The following is a 16232-nucleotide window of genomic DNA, read 5'->3' as shown; positions in this document are numbered from 1 at the left end:
TGATGTTTTCTTACGGAAATAGAAAAACATAAAGTTTGCAGAATAAAGGTGAGAGTTGTGCTCATTTCCTAGTCTCGTAAAAAGACATGAATCATTACAAGCGAAAGAGAAACAGGAAAGAAATGAAATAACATGAAAATAGAAAAACCTCGAAAAGATGTAAACCTGACATAACTCATCGATAGAATGTACATGAGAAATAACTAAGCATATAGTAAACAATGTAACGAGAAGGAGGCTCTTCAAACTAGTGTCTGGTACTTGCTATTACGCAACCATAACCATAACATCTTTAACAACCAAAAGAAACATTAGGTCACAAGAACAACTTCGAGAAACAACGACTCTCATATAGAATACATAATGTCGTAGCGCCACATTCTTGGGGGAGCATCCAGAGTCCATATATATACGTACGTGCTCAAGTTTAATATATGTCGAGATCTTTTGGGTGGACTCGTGTTATGTCGGACTTGAGGGTGATGTCAGAAGCGGAACAATATCTATAACTGCTACCAAAAAAAGGGTTATTTTGCGAAAGGGTCGTACATAAGTACCATGTGTTTGCGAAAGGGACATGACCATTTATTATTTTGTAAAGGGGTCATGGACTAGGATTGACCAGTTAAGTTTTAACATCGTTAAATATTAACACCGTCAACTCTAAATACATTACCACCCTTTTTTATTTATTTCATTTCCCAAAGGTTAAAGAAATAAAGAAGGAAGAAGATGAACTATATAAGGTATTTTCGTGTAAAACAAATGTCAGATTAGGCAAGTTTACTTAAATATAACAATAACTTTTTAAGTAATGTAGTTAGAGTTAACGATGTTAATATTTACTCGTGTTAAAACTTCACGACGTTAAAATTTAACTGGTCAATCCTGGTCCACGACCCTTTTACAAAATAGTAATAAACACGCCCCTTTCGCAAAACATGGTACTTACATCCGCCCCTTTCGCGAAATAACCCACCAAAAAAACTACCAAGGGTATTTACGTCCAAAAATTGTTTTGGGAAGCCAAGATTTTAACCCTTCTCAGTTACAAAGAGAGGCAACTCTGTTTCTGTATTGCTGAATCACAACGAAGGCTATAGCAGGTACTCTCTGTCCCTCTTTAGGGTTTTTAGTCCTGTTTGTTTTTATGTTAAACATTACTCCATATCTAGTATGAAGTATCCATTGACATTTGTATCAAGTGTGATTTAGGAGTTCGAGTAATGTCATCACTCTCAATTTAATGCTATTCTAGGGTTTAATTGCAGAAATGATGTAGTTTTTGGTTACCCAAATCCTATTTTGACTAGTTTCAATCTTTATCAGAGTCATTGGGTTACCAGGATAGCTATATAACACATTGATTTGCATACCCATTTCTCTTTTCCAGTTAAACTGGGTGAGTAATCAGATTAATATTGAGATTATGGTATCTCAATTTAGAAACCACACGAATTCCGGCCGATTCAAATTTCAATGGAATCCCAGGATCAAGTAACATCTTTGGGTAGGCTCCATCAAGTTCAAGAGGTAATAAAAAACATCTTGAAACCCAACAATTTGCTTAAAGTTAAGGTTATAACATTTTTAGTATTCATCATAATGGGGATGATTGTTTTGATTTTATAGAAGATTTATAGGGTTTTGGAGCTCGCTGGAGTAGTAATGGAAGAGTTGTCAAACTCCTCTGGCCATAGAGTTGATATTATTAACAATCACTACCATGAGTTTATGCAGTCAATCAAGGTTCATTTCTTGTGTAACTTATTTTTATCGATTTGTTTTTCTGAAAACGTGTTTAATTTTGAAATCATTATCATATCTTCGACGAGGTTACATGGAAATTATATAAAACCCAAATGTTATATCAAGTTGTTGTGTTGAATAACGTGGCTACATCTTGAATACAAACGTCTTAGGACTTAGGCTTAGGATTTTGGGTACTTTTAGGTAAGCCAATTCAGATGTTGAGTACATTTAGTTCAGACAATTCGGATTTTGGATCATTTCTTACGTTTTCCCATTTGCTTGGTTAAACTGTTAAACACAACATAAAGTCTCTCACAAGAATTTCTCTCTAAACTCTCAAGTTTGAACCCATGCTGTGACATTGCATCTATGTTTGGAATAGGGCTTAGCACAAAGTTGCTGCATATAGGTAAACATTGTATAGCATAAACATTTGTTATGTATTGTTTCCGCGGAAGATGGGTACTTATGCATCATTCTAATGTATGATTTTTATGATTATAGGATCGTTTAGCACTTTAGTGTGGAAGTTGAAATATTTAATCAATTTATAGTTGAGAGTCCCTTTACTGTCAAATTCTTAAGCAAGAAAAAAGAAAAGTAGCACCAATCGCTTAAGGTCGCTTGGGTTGCTAACCAAATAAACAACTAATTGAAAAATCTATGTGGTTGCCTAGGCGATCGTCTAGCTTGCTGCAACGACATAGCCTATAAGTAGCGTGGACCGTGTTTTGGATGGAGAATTGTCTACGGATCATCTCTCTACCATATTACTATTACTTGTGCACTTTAAAGTTCGATAAGTTTAAGTTGTAACTTGTGAATTAATAATGTGCAATCAGGACATTCATGTGAACTTGCGAGAAGAAATCAAAATCACACCCGAGTATAGACCATTCGAGAAGTGTGATTACAGTTCAAGAATAGGTAACGAAATTTGTTCCAAGAAGCTGGAGTATGTTATTGAACAGTTAGATAGCTTCATGCAAACCATAAAGCAATATCACGACACAGTCTGACATGCTATAACTAAGGTGCGCTTTTTGTAAAATACTTTCAGTTTCTTAGTTATATCGACCACCATTGAATCAAAGATTCATTTAATGAACAACAAATAAAATTTGGGTTTTAATTAATAAATCTTTCTTTTATCCATTTCGGCAGGGTAAATATTTGACTTGAAAGACGGAAATAAGGACGAGGCTAGCATAGGCTGATTATGCTTTTGTTCGACAAAACAGGTATTCCCATGATGAGATTTTTTTGTTTTAGAGAATGAGATTATGTTGTCTCTATGTTTTATTTATACACAAGTTATTTGTCTAAGATACTTGATGTGAAAAAAAAGATTAGAGAAGAAAAAACCGAAAAATATTCATATGAAAGTAACAAAATAGGATTATGACTATATGCACATTTGGCCTATAAGATTATACATGTGTAATGCAACATACGTATCTTTTGGGGCGAAGCAATTGGGGTCGGGATTGGCTAGCCCACAACCCCGAACCCCTGTGACGGGATCGTCTCAGGATCGTATTGGGATGGTCTATCTATATAATTAGATATATGTCGTACGTTATATATAAAATTATAGACGACAACTGCAAAATTGCTGTGGTAGATTGGTAATGTTTGTAGAACAAGTCTGCATAGTATCGACCTCTCTCTTTTCTTTCTCGAGGCCTTTATCTTAAGTAGGAACTCCTTGATATAGAGATCAACATGGGATGTGCTCGGTCTACCCGCAATCCCGATCCGATCCATGAGTCAATCGAGTGGATCACGAGATCCCAGATGCCTAACTTTGGGGTAGTCTATTTTGTTGTTAACATGGGCTTATATGCTTTAGAATTTTCAGTCAAAAACAAAAATGGAAATAAAAATAGATAAAATGATACACATTGAAGTCACCATGGATGCCCTAGTTTCCAAAAACAAATCTAGATCTAAGATGGCAAAATATAAAAGGTATTGCAAAATTCATGTCTCATAATAACTATTAACATATTATATATCGAAATTATACATTATGGGTAAGATGTAAAGATGTCGACTAAACAATAAACAAGTCTTAAACTAATGCCCCATAACGACTAAATTTCGTGGTTCTTCACCTATTGTTGTAGATGCTATTGAAGAATCATCCTGATCTCCTAAATCTAAAACTGTTTTATCCACTCTCGTCGATCTTCCTTTGGTTTTATCAGTTTCTCTACATCGACTTTCTTTTTCGCAGTCTTTGGTATATACATTCGTCGGTCTATATATGCAGTTTGGATCTCTTCCTATACAAAACCTTCTTCCTCCTTTATAAATCGAACCAAAGTTGCTTTCATTTTCTGCCATGGCTTCTATGAACACCATCATACATATTAATAGTAGGGTAGTAATATATTTTGCTTTTGTTATTGCCATATAAAATAACTTAATCGATAATGGTAATGATAATGTTTTAATGATGAAGAAACTCTTCGATTTTTTCGAGGAATTTAGGTGTTTAAATGGGTAGTGTCCATTTATATACAAGGATTAGGAGTGTTTTTAGGAGCCTTTGTTTTAGGGATGAAATTCTTTCTCGTCCTTCAAATACGTTTGAGAATAAATTGATTGATATCAGAAAAAACTAAACAAACTCCTAAAACTGTCTAATAGCGAAAATAGATAACTTGCTTCTTAGTAGAATCATACAAGATTAAACAACTAATATATAAATTAATCTGATGAGGTTAAAAGTTTTAGAACGATGCTGAGTTTTTATTTTGCACCCTTAACAAGGTCCCCTAGCACCAAGGCAATGAACATTATAACGTTTATGATTTCCACACCCCACACGAAGGTACGAGGTGAAAACAACCAACGAATAGTAATTCTCGACGGTTATAAGCCCAATTGTCATAACTATCGATACTGAATTATATAACCGAAACCTACCCTTAAAGTACCGTTTTATGTTTATTTCAGCAGCCAAACACAACCCATTCAAAATGAAATACCCCGTTAGGAACCACGTAGGTTTCTCACGTATCAAATAAAACATATTTAGTTCATGGGTTAGCCCCGAAACAGTAAACGTGGTGACTAGGGCCAATGTTGACGCCCACTTTGATCCGAAAATACGCGTGCAAATCAATTTTACAGGTTCATATACGGCTTGATGTAGAATATCGGTAACCACTAGATTCCATCTTTTTCCCCAAAAGTCTTGAAGTGAAGTAGAGAGTAATGGTTCATTGAATTGTGGTTCCAATTCTAAATTAGTTAGGAACTGAACCAATTTTGCAATTACCATTTGAGAGATTTCAAATTCTAAGTAAATGTGGAATAAGCAGAGGAGTGAAATTAAATCCGGGTGTAGGTTTAGAATTTGATTTAACTCATAAACAAAAAATAATAGACCTAAAAGTAGGATTTTTATAGCAATAATTAAGAAATTTAGGGTTGAATTAGGTTTACTTTGTGAAGACTTTGGTGGGTTTTGTTTGAGTTTAATTGGGAGAGAAGTAATGAAAATGAAATTTGGGAGGGAAGAAATAGATGGGTGTAAATTAGAAGAAGAGAGAGGGCCTTTATCAAATGAGAAAAGAAGAAGTCTGAAGTTAGCAAGCCAAGATATGTTGAAACCAATGGTTACAATGAAATTAGTGGAAGAGAGAGAAAGTGGGAGGAAAGTAAAGATTGAAATAATTGGGAGGAGAGAGAGAAGTCTTGTGAAACCTTTTGGGATTTTTGTAGAGATGAAGTAACAATAAGTCTCTAATACAACAATTATAGTACATACTTTCATGAATGTCTTTATCTCATCAATACTTTCCATCTCTCTTTCTACCTCTCTCTAGTGTTCACTCTTTCATCCTCTTTGCATTTAGGGTTTTATGTGCATACTTTTAAGTTGGAACTGCCCAACTAAAAAGAAGTCATGTTTTCTTTGTGAGTCTAACAATTTAATCGAAGTTGGCTTGTATTTGATTTTGTAATGAATCTAAGTCTGTGTTTGAATTTTATTTGTGTTACTCGTATACAAACACAATTATAAGATCGAACTTAGGACTTACGGGTCACAGAGTGTGTGTCAAAAGTTTTTTTTTTTTTTTTGGAAGACGACTACGATCTACGTATGTCGTTACGTTTGACACTTGATACATCATAGATGTGATAAGTTCGATAACCGCCCATTCAAACACTAACAGAACCGGGCATATAGCCCAACAAGACATGGCCTAAAGCCCAACAACATTATTTACACTCTAATAACCCCAATTCAAATAACCAAACATTCCACCTTCTCTGAGATTCGAACCTGGGACCTCCAGGGATTTCTGGAGTTTATGTCAACACCTTGGAACCACTTGGACTACCAACTGTTGACTAGTGTCAAAAGGTATTAAGACATAAAATGCAAACACAACTTTAATTATTGCATATTACAAGAAGATGTGGGTTACTCATAATGAATGTTGAGGTTAATTTGTTCCACTCAATATTCTTTGTTGCATTCAAGATTTTTTGTATTCAATGTTTAATTTTTGTGGCATTCAATTTTTTCTTATACAAATTTTGAGTTGAAGTTGTTTGACACAAAATTAAACACGTAGTGATGCATCCAAATTTTTGGTGTGGTTGAGATTTGAAGACATACATCTCTAAAAATGTTGATCAAAATAAATTGTTTGTCCAAAATCTTTTTGAGTTGCTCGCCCGCTTCTTTAATACACTTACATCTTATACCACATGCATTTGTTTCCGCTGAGAAATAAGTTTGCATTGAAAAATAATAATTTGAAATCATATGTTATACAAAAAGTAAATACATATGATACTTCAACTAATTAAAAAAATGCTTAAACTAACTAAGAAGTATAAAGGAAAGCTATGTTACACAAATCATTTGACCACAAATAAAATTTTATTTTCAAGTCCATCAAAAGGTCCTTCAACAAAAAAAAAAGTCCATTAAAAGGTCTTGCAATAAAAGAAAAAGTCCATTAAAAGGCCAATAAAGCTAAGGCAAGGAAAGAGGTGAGACAAAAGAAAAACCAATAATATTTAGACCAAGTGTTAGCAAAGTTTAATATTGTAGGATCCACAAGCTAGGTAGTAGATAGAAAGGAGCCTTGTTAGTTTGGTGGAGGTGGATCAAGTAATTAATTGGGGCAGAGAAACACAAACTAGTTTGAGTTGATTTCAATCAACTGTAACTAAGTTTATTTATTTATTTATTTTGTTAGTCAACCTTAGTAATAGACCATCTTTTTTGTCAAATGATTATTTTCCCTCACTTCTGTTTAACATAAGGTTGCATAGGCCACAAATGAATATAACGACAAGATGTTATTTGCAGTAAATAGTTTTGTTGATTGGTCACATTTTATTCATGAAACGAATTAAATTGATATTATTGTGGAAACAGAGTAATCATTTTATTAGATCAAATAAGTTTCCACTAAACAATTTTTCCTTTTCATTTAGAAACTACCACAAGTTTCAATTGACTATTCTAATGCCATATGATGAGCCTAATGTTTATTTTAACCATCACGAGTACTTTCATCAAAACAAAAATAAAATGAAAATTCTTCTTCTTTCACCACCAGCACGTCCTGTCCACAGCCACCACCTCCTTCACCAAACCCACCATTACTGTCATAGGCATCTATTCTCTTAATTTTCTCTATTTCGGGGAAACGAGTGGTTCGCTACACCGTACTACTTTGTTTTCGGAATGGAAATATTAATTATTAAAGAACAAATAAAAAAATTAATCGTTAAGGTCGACTAACGAAATGTAGCTTTACCCCTACGTCTCATTTCAGAGAAACATGTGACAACCTTCTTCCTCTCTCACTGGAATGTGTCTCGTTCTCCTCACACTAGAGGATCACCTCCCTCTCTTTCTAACTCTTTTTTTTTCTCCCTTTGTTTTTCTACTTCTGGCAAGAACAATTCCACGTAAACAAAATTTATTAACTAAAAATCTAATATCTAGATCTTGACCCTTAATGTGAATTGGTCATATATTGAGCTTGACCAAAATTACCCCAAAAAGTCTTCCAAATGCAATCACAATAAATGCTACACATCTAAAAACCAATTAATTTATTTAATAAGACACGTGTCACCCATACAATATCAGAGTTAGCTAACTACTCAAATCCCTAAGTACAATATCATTCATGGTTCACAATGTGGTGCTGCAATTAAAACTCCAACAATATCTCCCATTACCTCCCAAACATTATAAATACATTTGGACCAAACCCCATATTTCTAACCCTCATTAAACCACCCAAAAACTACTAAAGGCAAAAATGGAAAACAAAATTCTCCCATGGCTTCTTCTAACTCATTTCCTTCTACTAGCCATTGAGATCAGAGCAAAAGTCCCAGCAGTGATAGTTTTCGGGGACTCGTCGGTCGATACAGGAAACAATAATAAGATCCAAACAGTCCTTAAGAGCAATTTCAAGCCTTATGGCCGTGATTTTGAAGGTGGTAAAGCCACTGGAAGGTTTTGTAATGGCAGAGTTCCTATTGATTTTATATCAGAAGCATTTGGTTGTAAACCTAATGTACCTGCTTACTTAGATCCTAATTTTAGTATCAAGGATTTCGCTACCGGAGTTTGTTTTGCCTCTGCCGGAACCGGCTATGATAATGCTACTTCAGATGTCCTAGTAAGTAGTATCTGAAGTTGATTTGTTTCAATCTGATTCGTCTACATTTTTCTCGTTAAGGATAAAATAGTAATTTAATTGAACTTGTCTAGTAGTAAGTAGTATGGTGATGCATTATATTTTGCTCGTAATCGAATGCTAATTTTTGGTTTATTTTTCGATGTTCAGTCTGTGATACCTCTATGGAAGGAAGTGGAGTACTACAAGGAGTACCAAAATAAGTTAAGGGCATTCATAGGCGAAGAAAAGGCGAACGAAATTATTAGTGAAGCAGTATATTTGTTAAGTCTCGGAACGAATGATTTCCTAGAGAATTACTACTCCATGTTTTCGAGTCGATCTTCAAAATTCACAATTGACGAGTACCAAAACTTCCTTGTTGGGCTCGCCGGAAATTTCATAGGAGATTTGTATGGGCTTGGAGCTAGGAAAATTTCACTAGGTGGACTTGTGCCAATGGGGTGTTTGCCATTGGAAAGAACAAGAAATATGTTTAGAGGAAGTGGGTGTAATGAAGAACATAACAAGGTTGCTTGGGAATTCAATGGAAAGTTAAGTGGATTGATAGAGAAATTGAATAGAGAACTTCTTGGGATCAAATTGGTGTTTTCAAATCCTTATGACTTGTTCCTTGACATTGTTAAGAATCCATCTCAATATGGTTAGTAAGAAAATTACATTATTTGTTACACTATTTACTAGTATATTAAAAAAAATACTAGGAACAAGAAAAGGAAGTGTTAGAAGTTCTCCTTTAGTGGTAAAGGTGCCTCTATATTGAAAAATTTAGAGTGCATTGAAGAAAAGAGGCGCCTTTAATACTTTTAGGGGGAGCTTCTAAAACCTTTCACACAGAAACCCGAAAAAGGGACAGATTTCTAGCAAAATGTTTGAATGTGGCTTGTTGTAATTCATGTTTTGGATGATTCTAATCATCTAAATTGTGAATCACAGCTAGCCATCTAAGATTTTTGTAAAAAGTCCGCCTAGTTTTTCTTGTTGTCTAGCATTCCTCATCTCAATAGTCAATGTTTTTTCAAAATGACAACGCTGTTAAAAATAATATTAGTTCCTAGTATCATTATTACTTGTTTAAAGAAGTTAATTTTGTAGAAGGCGAATAAATACTCGTCTCCCATGTTTCTTAAACCATTACCTATTAGAATAGTACATTGTTTTCGACTGTATGTCTAGTTTGGTAAAATAACAAGAGTATATACCAATTGTGATGAATTAAATTCCTGCCTGTTTTCATTGTTTCTTATAGGTAAAATTATTTTATTTTGACTTATATAAAATTTTACTATTGTTGATAAACGATACTAATTACCTAAATATAACATATGTTTATGTAATAATAAGTTAATAGTAATTAATTCTAAATTATTCTCGTTAATAATATTCTTTTTGAAAGTATGCATTTTTTTAGCCCTAGATACATCTTTGTTCTTTTGTGAAAATTTAGACTTTTTTTTTCTTAAAAGCTCACATGAGCCAGAGTGGCTCTTTAAATGCAAAATAAGAGTAAAGTTTAAACTCAACTATCAATTTTAATGTTAGTTGGTGCAGTGGTTCAGATAGTAGTTGGGCAGTGCTAATGTCCCCCCTTCAAGCTGTGGCAAACAAATATGTATTTTTCTCTTTTTTAGAACATTATAAAAATGTGATTTGACAGATAATGTCACTATTTAAACAATGAACGGTAAGATAATCAGTATCAGATGAATTAACTTAGTGATGGTTGATAGGGAATAAGTGATTGAAAAGATCGTCAATAATAGTTCATTAAAATTGATGTAATATGCGACTGTGTTTATTTGAAAAAAAAAAATTATATTCACCAACATTGTGAAAAAATTAAGGATGTGTCTTTATTCTTGGTGAATTGACTTCATTTTTTTTGTCCCAATAATGCTAGGTTTTGAGAGTGCGGCTGTAGCATGTTGCGCAACAGGAATGTACGAAATGGGGTTTATGTGTGATCAGTATAATCCATTTACGTGCGTAGACGCCAATAAATATGTTTTTTGGGACTCTTTCCATCCATCTGAGAGGACAAATTCCATTATGGCCGATCATCTTATGAAGACTAGTTTGGCTGCTTTCCTTTGATTCTATTATTATAAATTTATAGATTATGTCACTATTAGTATAACACTTATGTATTTTATATGAACATTTTCGACACAACGATATTATGCTACACTATATATGTAGTATGTAGATGTGTATTTTATGTACTATTTATGTTAGACTTATATAGGTAGTGTATATGAATAAGAGAGGTGGGGTGTATGTGTACACAATTATTTTAGTTGTTTTCAATGAGTTATTACCTACATCAATATCTTTCAACAAAAAAAAAACCTACATCAATATGACAAAGAAAAGTCAGATGATGGAATAAGAACGTAATTACTAAGATACATAATATGACATTGATACATCACGATGATGCGTTACTTCATAAACAACTTTAGAGACAACATTACAACCCCCAAAAGTCATGAAACAAACCTACAATCCATGAAAACCCTACAACCCTAGATTATTACTTCATACATTCTAATGCTTAGACAATGTATAATAGTGCTAACAAAAATTAACAAAAGAATAGCGAAAGAGAAATATGTTCAAGTCTGTCATTTCCATGTAAATTTGTGATAGATATAAGGTATATCGAAAGAAGAAAGTATTAAAGATGATTTAGGGTCGATTTTGTTCATTTAGCTTTACTACTATTGAAATTATACCGTAATTCTTCCATAAGAAGGAATAATCAGATCAACTATTTCAACTCTTGTTAAATTTTACAATTATGTGATAATCAGAGAGAAAAATTGAAGGTAATGACACAATGATTTAATATTTAACGTAGTTCGGTCTCGATCTTTCCTATAGACATCAACCTACATCTGCCTAGAAAGCCACTGATGACTATAATGTATTAATCTAGACAAATGATTGGTTATTTCCTCTCTCCAACTCAACCATAAATCTCTAGGGCTGACTTATGTGTCTAAATCTCTAGGGCTGACTTATGTGTTTTCTAGTTCTCCAAAACTCCTAACTAATCTAGAGAACTAGATATATTTATAACTACTAATAGTAGTATAGATAAGCACCCTACTCCAAATGCAACCCCTCAAAATTTAGCTATAGTGAACCTGCCTATAGCCAATGTTGGAGAGCTTATAGAATTTTCTACTCACACTTCTGCCCCAAGTTGGCTGGTTATGTTAAATGTTTACATGCATCATTGGCCTATGGGCCTATATTTCAGCCATGAGCCTATCTTTTAACCATGGGCCTATGTTTCAGCCCATGGGCCTTGGAGTCTTTTGTCAATGATACAGTAAGATTCAAGCATTAATCCCTCTAGTGGTTAGATGTAATATTATCACTCAACTGAAGTGTTCTTCACATGGCCCATGGACACCTTGGGCGTCTTTGGCTCTGCAACTTCGATTCTGATTTAAAATCTTCTTTGTCTTGGACGATAGATGAATTGATGTAGAACGCAGCGGAAATAAAGAAGACGATAAAATAAACGAAGAACGATTAAAAGAAAGATTAAAATAACTCTAAAACTGATAAACTTTATTAAACTCAAGGGATTTTCTCTTCAACATGAAATTAAAAGACAGACTGGACCTCCTTTTATAGGATAACATACTTTCCTAGATAGACTCGAACTAGACTTTCCTAAATAATTAAAAGACCGCAACTTCCTAAATAGATAGACTCAAATCTGGACCTTTCCAATTATTGGAAATACTAAAACAATGTAATTTCCTAAACCTAGATTCTTTATGAATCATACTAAATTCGGGATTTCCTAAACTAATCAATATGGCCGGTTGCCCTACGTGGCCGTTAGGTCCACGGTAAAAGTGTCCACGCCGGGTGCCCCTGCATCAGCTTCCCCTTCTCCCACGAGGTTCGTCCCGAACCGTTTCGACGAAGAAAACAATGTGAGCCGTCCGTAGACGCTGAATTCCGCCATGGCGATTCGTAATTCCCACCTTGCACGAAAAGTGTATGAAATCCGAAGGATAGAGAAAGGGACTAAGTTACCAACTATAAACTGAAACCCATGATGCGGTGATTCTCGCAGAATCGATATCAGTGAAGAAACGTCCAATAAATTTCTACATCTTCCATCATCTTGAAATTTGATGAAGAAGCTTGCAAATACTATATTTTCCACTACCAAAAAATTAGCCTTCAAATTCATCATCCAATCATCACGAGAAGAGCCAAAAAAGGTTGTAAGGCATCGTAAAATTTCTCGAAGATGAACAATCATACTTTCTGTTATATGTTGCATGGTCTCACCTCTCATCTTGGCTTGGTTAGTTGCTTTAGGTTGAACCTTTTGAGTTAGGTAAGAAAAGTATTCATGTCCCAGAATGCCAACGAAGTTTTTGAAATTTGCATTAAAAGGTAGCAATCCAAATCTATTAAGTTCAAGTTGAACTTTATCAAAAATTTCTTTCTTGAAATCCTTAGTGCCCTTGAAAACTTCTTCTCGAGATCTTGATGCAATAAGAACCCTAGTGTTACCTTCGACAATACCTTGAACAAATTCTTTAACAGGAATTGAGTGGCCATTAGCACTAGGAAGAATTTGTCTATAATTTATGAGACTTTCTTGATCTTCGACTTGAGGTCGGATGGTAAAGATTGCAAGTAAGACTGAAGTAACTATTTCAAAATGCATAGCAAGAATGACGAAAGTGTAGTTGATAGGAGATGAGTGGTGATGGTCACAATTGTGGTCGTCTCGGAGAAAATCAAGCAATGCTACCATGCTATCTTTCTCATGAATCATCTTCGAAGATAGGTATCTGTTGTGAAACTGTACACCGTTGCCAATGAATTTTGAAAGTGTGGTTGTTGGGAAGGAAGCATTGAAGGGCTCAAAGTCCAACTCAAGCATGAAATAATCATTGGAACTCCCATTAACAAGTTCCTTGAATTCCAAATATTCAGAAGTAGTGAGTTCCTCTATGATTAGAGCCTTCACATTCATACGTATATATTCCCAAACTCCCGGCATCGGACGAATAGCAAGTGCAACCCATGGAGGAAAAACTAATGCCCCTTGAGTGGCTCGTAACACTTCTCCAAACACCCCCTCACTTAGCTTATTCTTGTCTCCTTCTAGTATTGCTTCAAACCCAGCTAACAAAGGCCAACCAATATGGATGTAAAGATCCTCTAAATCGAGTGAAAGAGTCTCGACAACATGACGCATAATAGATTGAACAAGCTTGCTCTTATTAAACCTTTCCTCACAAGTCTGAATATCTTCTTCCGCAACTCTTCGCTCACTAAGATCGACATAACCTTTTTCTTTACCAACCCTAAGAACCATAACAAATTCTTGACGTCCTACCTTGAACAAGCTACTCACGCTACGAATATGACAACGAGATAGTGTAGAAAAAAATCATACAATCAAAATTATTGTACGCAAGGAGAGAGATATAAGCACCCATATTTGCTCTATTATTCACTTGAATCATAACCAGAATGTTTCTAGAACATAGAATATCAACTGACTTTGGTTTATCAAGAATGGACTCACCTTCGCAAAACGATTCGAAAAGCTTTCGTACACTGTCTCGCTTAGGACCAACCTCTTCTTTGCTTTCGTTATGTTCGACTTTCTCTTCTTCTACGTCGAAGGAAGATTCATCTGCTTCTACGTCGAAGGAAGATTCATCTTCTTCTGCTGCAGTTTCAACTTCTTCGAAATCGTCTTTTTCTTCTTCGGAGTATGGTTCAGCAACCTCAAGCTCATATTTTTTATGCTCTTCGTAATCTTCTTCTTCTTCTTTAACTACAACTTCTTTGTAATCATCTTCGTCAACCTGTTCGGACTCTTCTTTTTCTTCTTTTATTACTTCTTCATGGTTGATGGAAATAAGAGGCTTCTCCAATCCAACCAGAGATTGACTAGATTGAAGCATCCAATCATCATTATCCAAGTATTGAGATGAGAGGTTAATCGGGTCTGGAGGTAAACTGTTTGGATTACTTGTATCAAACTGGAGTGCATCAATTTGATGTTGATGGAGAGTTGGTTGTGTTGGTGGTGTAGAATAATAAAGAGAAGATGGTGGTATTGGTGGTGGAGGTGCCGAAGATGGTATAAGAGGTTGTGAATAATAATAGTACGGCGGTGGTGGTGTTGTTTCTGGTGTTTGATAGTAATAAGATGGAGGTGATGGTGTATAACACACTGGTGGTGGTGGTGACGGTTGGTATGGACAAGGAGACGGTTGTGTTGGTTAATAGTTCGATTGGAGCGTTTCTAGACAAAAAGACGGTTGTGGTGGCGGTGCTGGTGAATACGGTGGTGGTGTATAATAAGATGGGGGTTGTGATGGGTTTTCTCGTACGGTTTCTCCCGGATTCCAATGAAAATCGTACGAATCTTTTTTGGCATACAAACATGATGCGCATAAGCATCGATTCGTTATCCCTTGATGAGTATAATCCGATTGATTATAATCTTCCTGAGGAATAGAATACGATTGATACTGATTTAATTGGTCTGGAAAAAAATTTCCAGAATCATTAGCCCAAAACTTTGGTGGCTCTGAATACCACATGATGTAGAACGCAGCGGAAATAAAGAAGATGATAAAATAAACGAAGAACGATTAAAAGAAAGATTAAAATAACTCTAAAACTGATAAACTTTATTAAACTCAAGGGATTTTCTCTTCAACATGAAATTAAAAGACAGATTGGACCTCCTTTTATAGGATAACATACTTTCCTAGATAGACTCGAACTAGACTTTCCTAAATAATTAAAAGACCGCAACTTCCTAAATAGATAGACTCAAATCTGGACCTTTCCAATTATTGGAAATACTAAAACAATATAATTTCCTAAACCTAGATTCTTTATGAATCATACTAAATTCGGGATTTCCTAAACTAATCAATATGGCTGGTTGGCCTACGTGGCCGTTAGGTCCACGGTAAAAGTGTCAACGCCGGGTGCCCCTGCATCATGAATCTAGCCAGAGCAAAAGAGGTTGAGCGCGTTCTCTTTTCCGATGCCTATTTTACCATGATGGGAGCCTGAAGAGTTTCTTTATTTTCTTTTTTAGAAAGTAACTAACTATTCTTGAAATTTGAACTCAAAACCTAGATTAAAAAGAACTCTAAATTTTAGACACAATTTCTCTCAAAACTCAAAAGTTAGTGTTATTGACTCATGGGAATGTCAAATGTGGGTTGTTGTGGAGTTAAGAATACCAATACATAGAAATGTGCAAGGAAAAAAAAGCACCCATACACATGCAAACTCCCATTGTCCATGCTGGTGTATGAATACACCTATGTGGATTTGTCTTGAGTTGATAATGGATTTTTTCTGGGCACTCTAAGAGCATCTTTAGTGGGACAGCCAAACTCTAAAAGTTAGAGTGCGACTTAGAGTTTTTACAGAATTTGTTAAAAAACTTTCTCTAACAGGACGCTCTATTTGACACTCCATGATGATGTTGAGCATTTAATATAGAGACTCTCAAGAAAGACACTCTAAAATTAGAGTTTTAGAGTGTCTTCTTGAGACTCTCCAAAATTAGAGTTTTAGAGTGTCTTCATGAGACTCTCTAAAATTAAAATGTCTTCTTGGAACTCTCTAAAATTAGAGTGTCTTCTTGAGACTCTCTAAGTATCAATCTAATGTTAACTAATACTAGAAAATTTTGTTTTTTAACTATTTTTTTCATATTGAATTCAAAAATTACCTGTGTATAAAGTTTAGTTATTTTAGAAA

General features: G+C 34.7%; 2 protein-coding genes and 1 pseudogene across 2 annotated transcripts; 2 read left to right on the top strand and 1 right to left on the bottom strand.

Annotated features, from left to right (window-relative positions):
- The first annotated feature begins 1099 nt into the window (after positions 1-1099).
- Positions 1100-3158, top strand: LOC147536370 (mediator of RNA polymerase II transcription subunit 11-like). Its single transcript, XM_086641559.1, has 4 exons — positions 1100-1533; positions 1633-1749; positions 2595-2786; positions 2917-3158. The coding sequence occupies exons 1-3, from the start codon at positions 1480-1482 to the stop codon at positions 2769-2771; spliced, it is 348 nt and encodes a 115-aa protein (XP_086497685.1). The 5' UTR covers positions 1100-1479; the 3' UTR covers positions 2772-2786; positions 2917-3158.
- A 1364-nt stretch (positions 3159-4522) lies between these two features.
- On the bottom strand, positions 4523-8015 carry LOC147536369 (putative long-chain-alcohol O-fatty-acyltransferase 9 pseudogene; annotated as a pseudogene).
- On the top strand, positions 7946-10740 carry LOC147536368 (GDSL esterase/lipase At4g26790-like). The gene is made up of 3 exons (XM_086641558.1): positions 7946-8426; positions 8595-9087; positions 10345-10740. Exons 1-3 carry the CDS (start codon positions 8061-8063, stop codon positions 10536-10538), a joined length of 1053 nt encoding a protein of 350 aa, XP_086497684.1. The 5' UTR covers positions 7946-8060; the 3' UTR covers positions 10539-10740.
- Positions 10741-16232: the final 5492 nt, after the last annotated feature.

The sequence above is a fragment of the Eschscholzia californica genome, unplaced genomic scaffold, assembly GCF_041429995.1.
Source record: "Eschscholzia californica isolate CP2 unplaced genomic scaffold, dmEscCali1.0.p SCAF_5, whole genome shotgun sequence".
NCBI lineage: Eukaryota > Viridiplantae > Streptophyta > Magnoliopsida > Ranunculales > Papaveraceae > Eschscholzia > Eschscholzia californica.
Note: the sequence above shows the minus strand (reverse complement) of the source record. Positions and strands in the feature narration are given on the sequence as shown.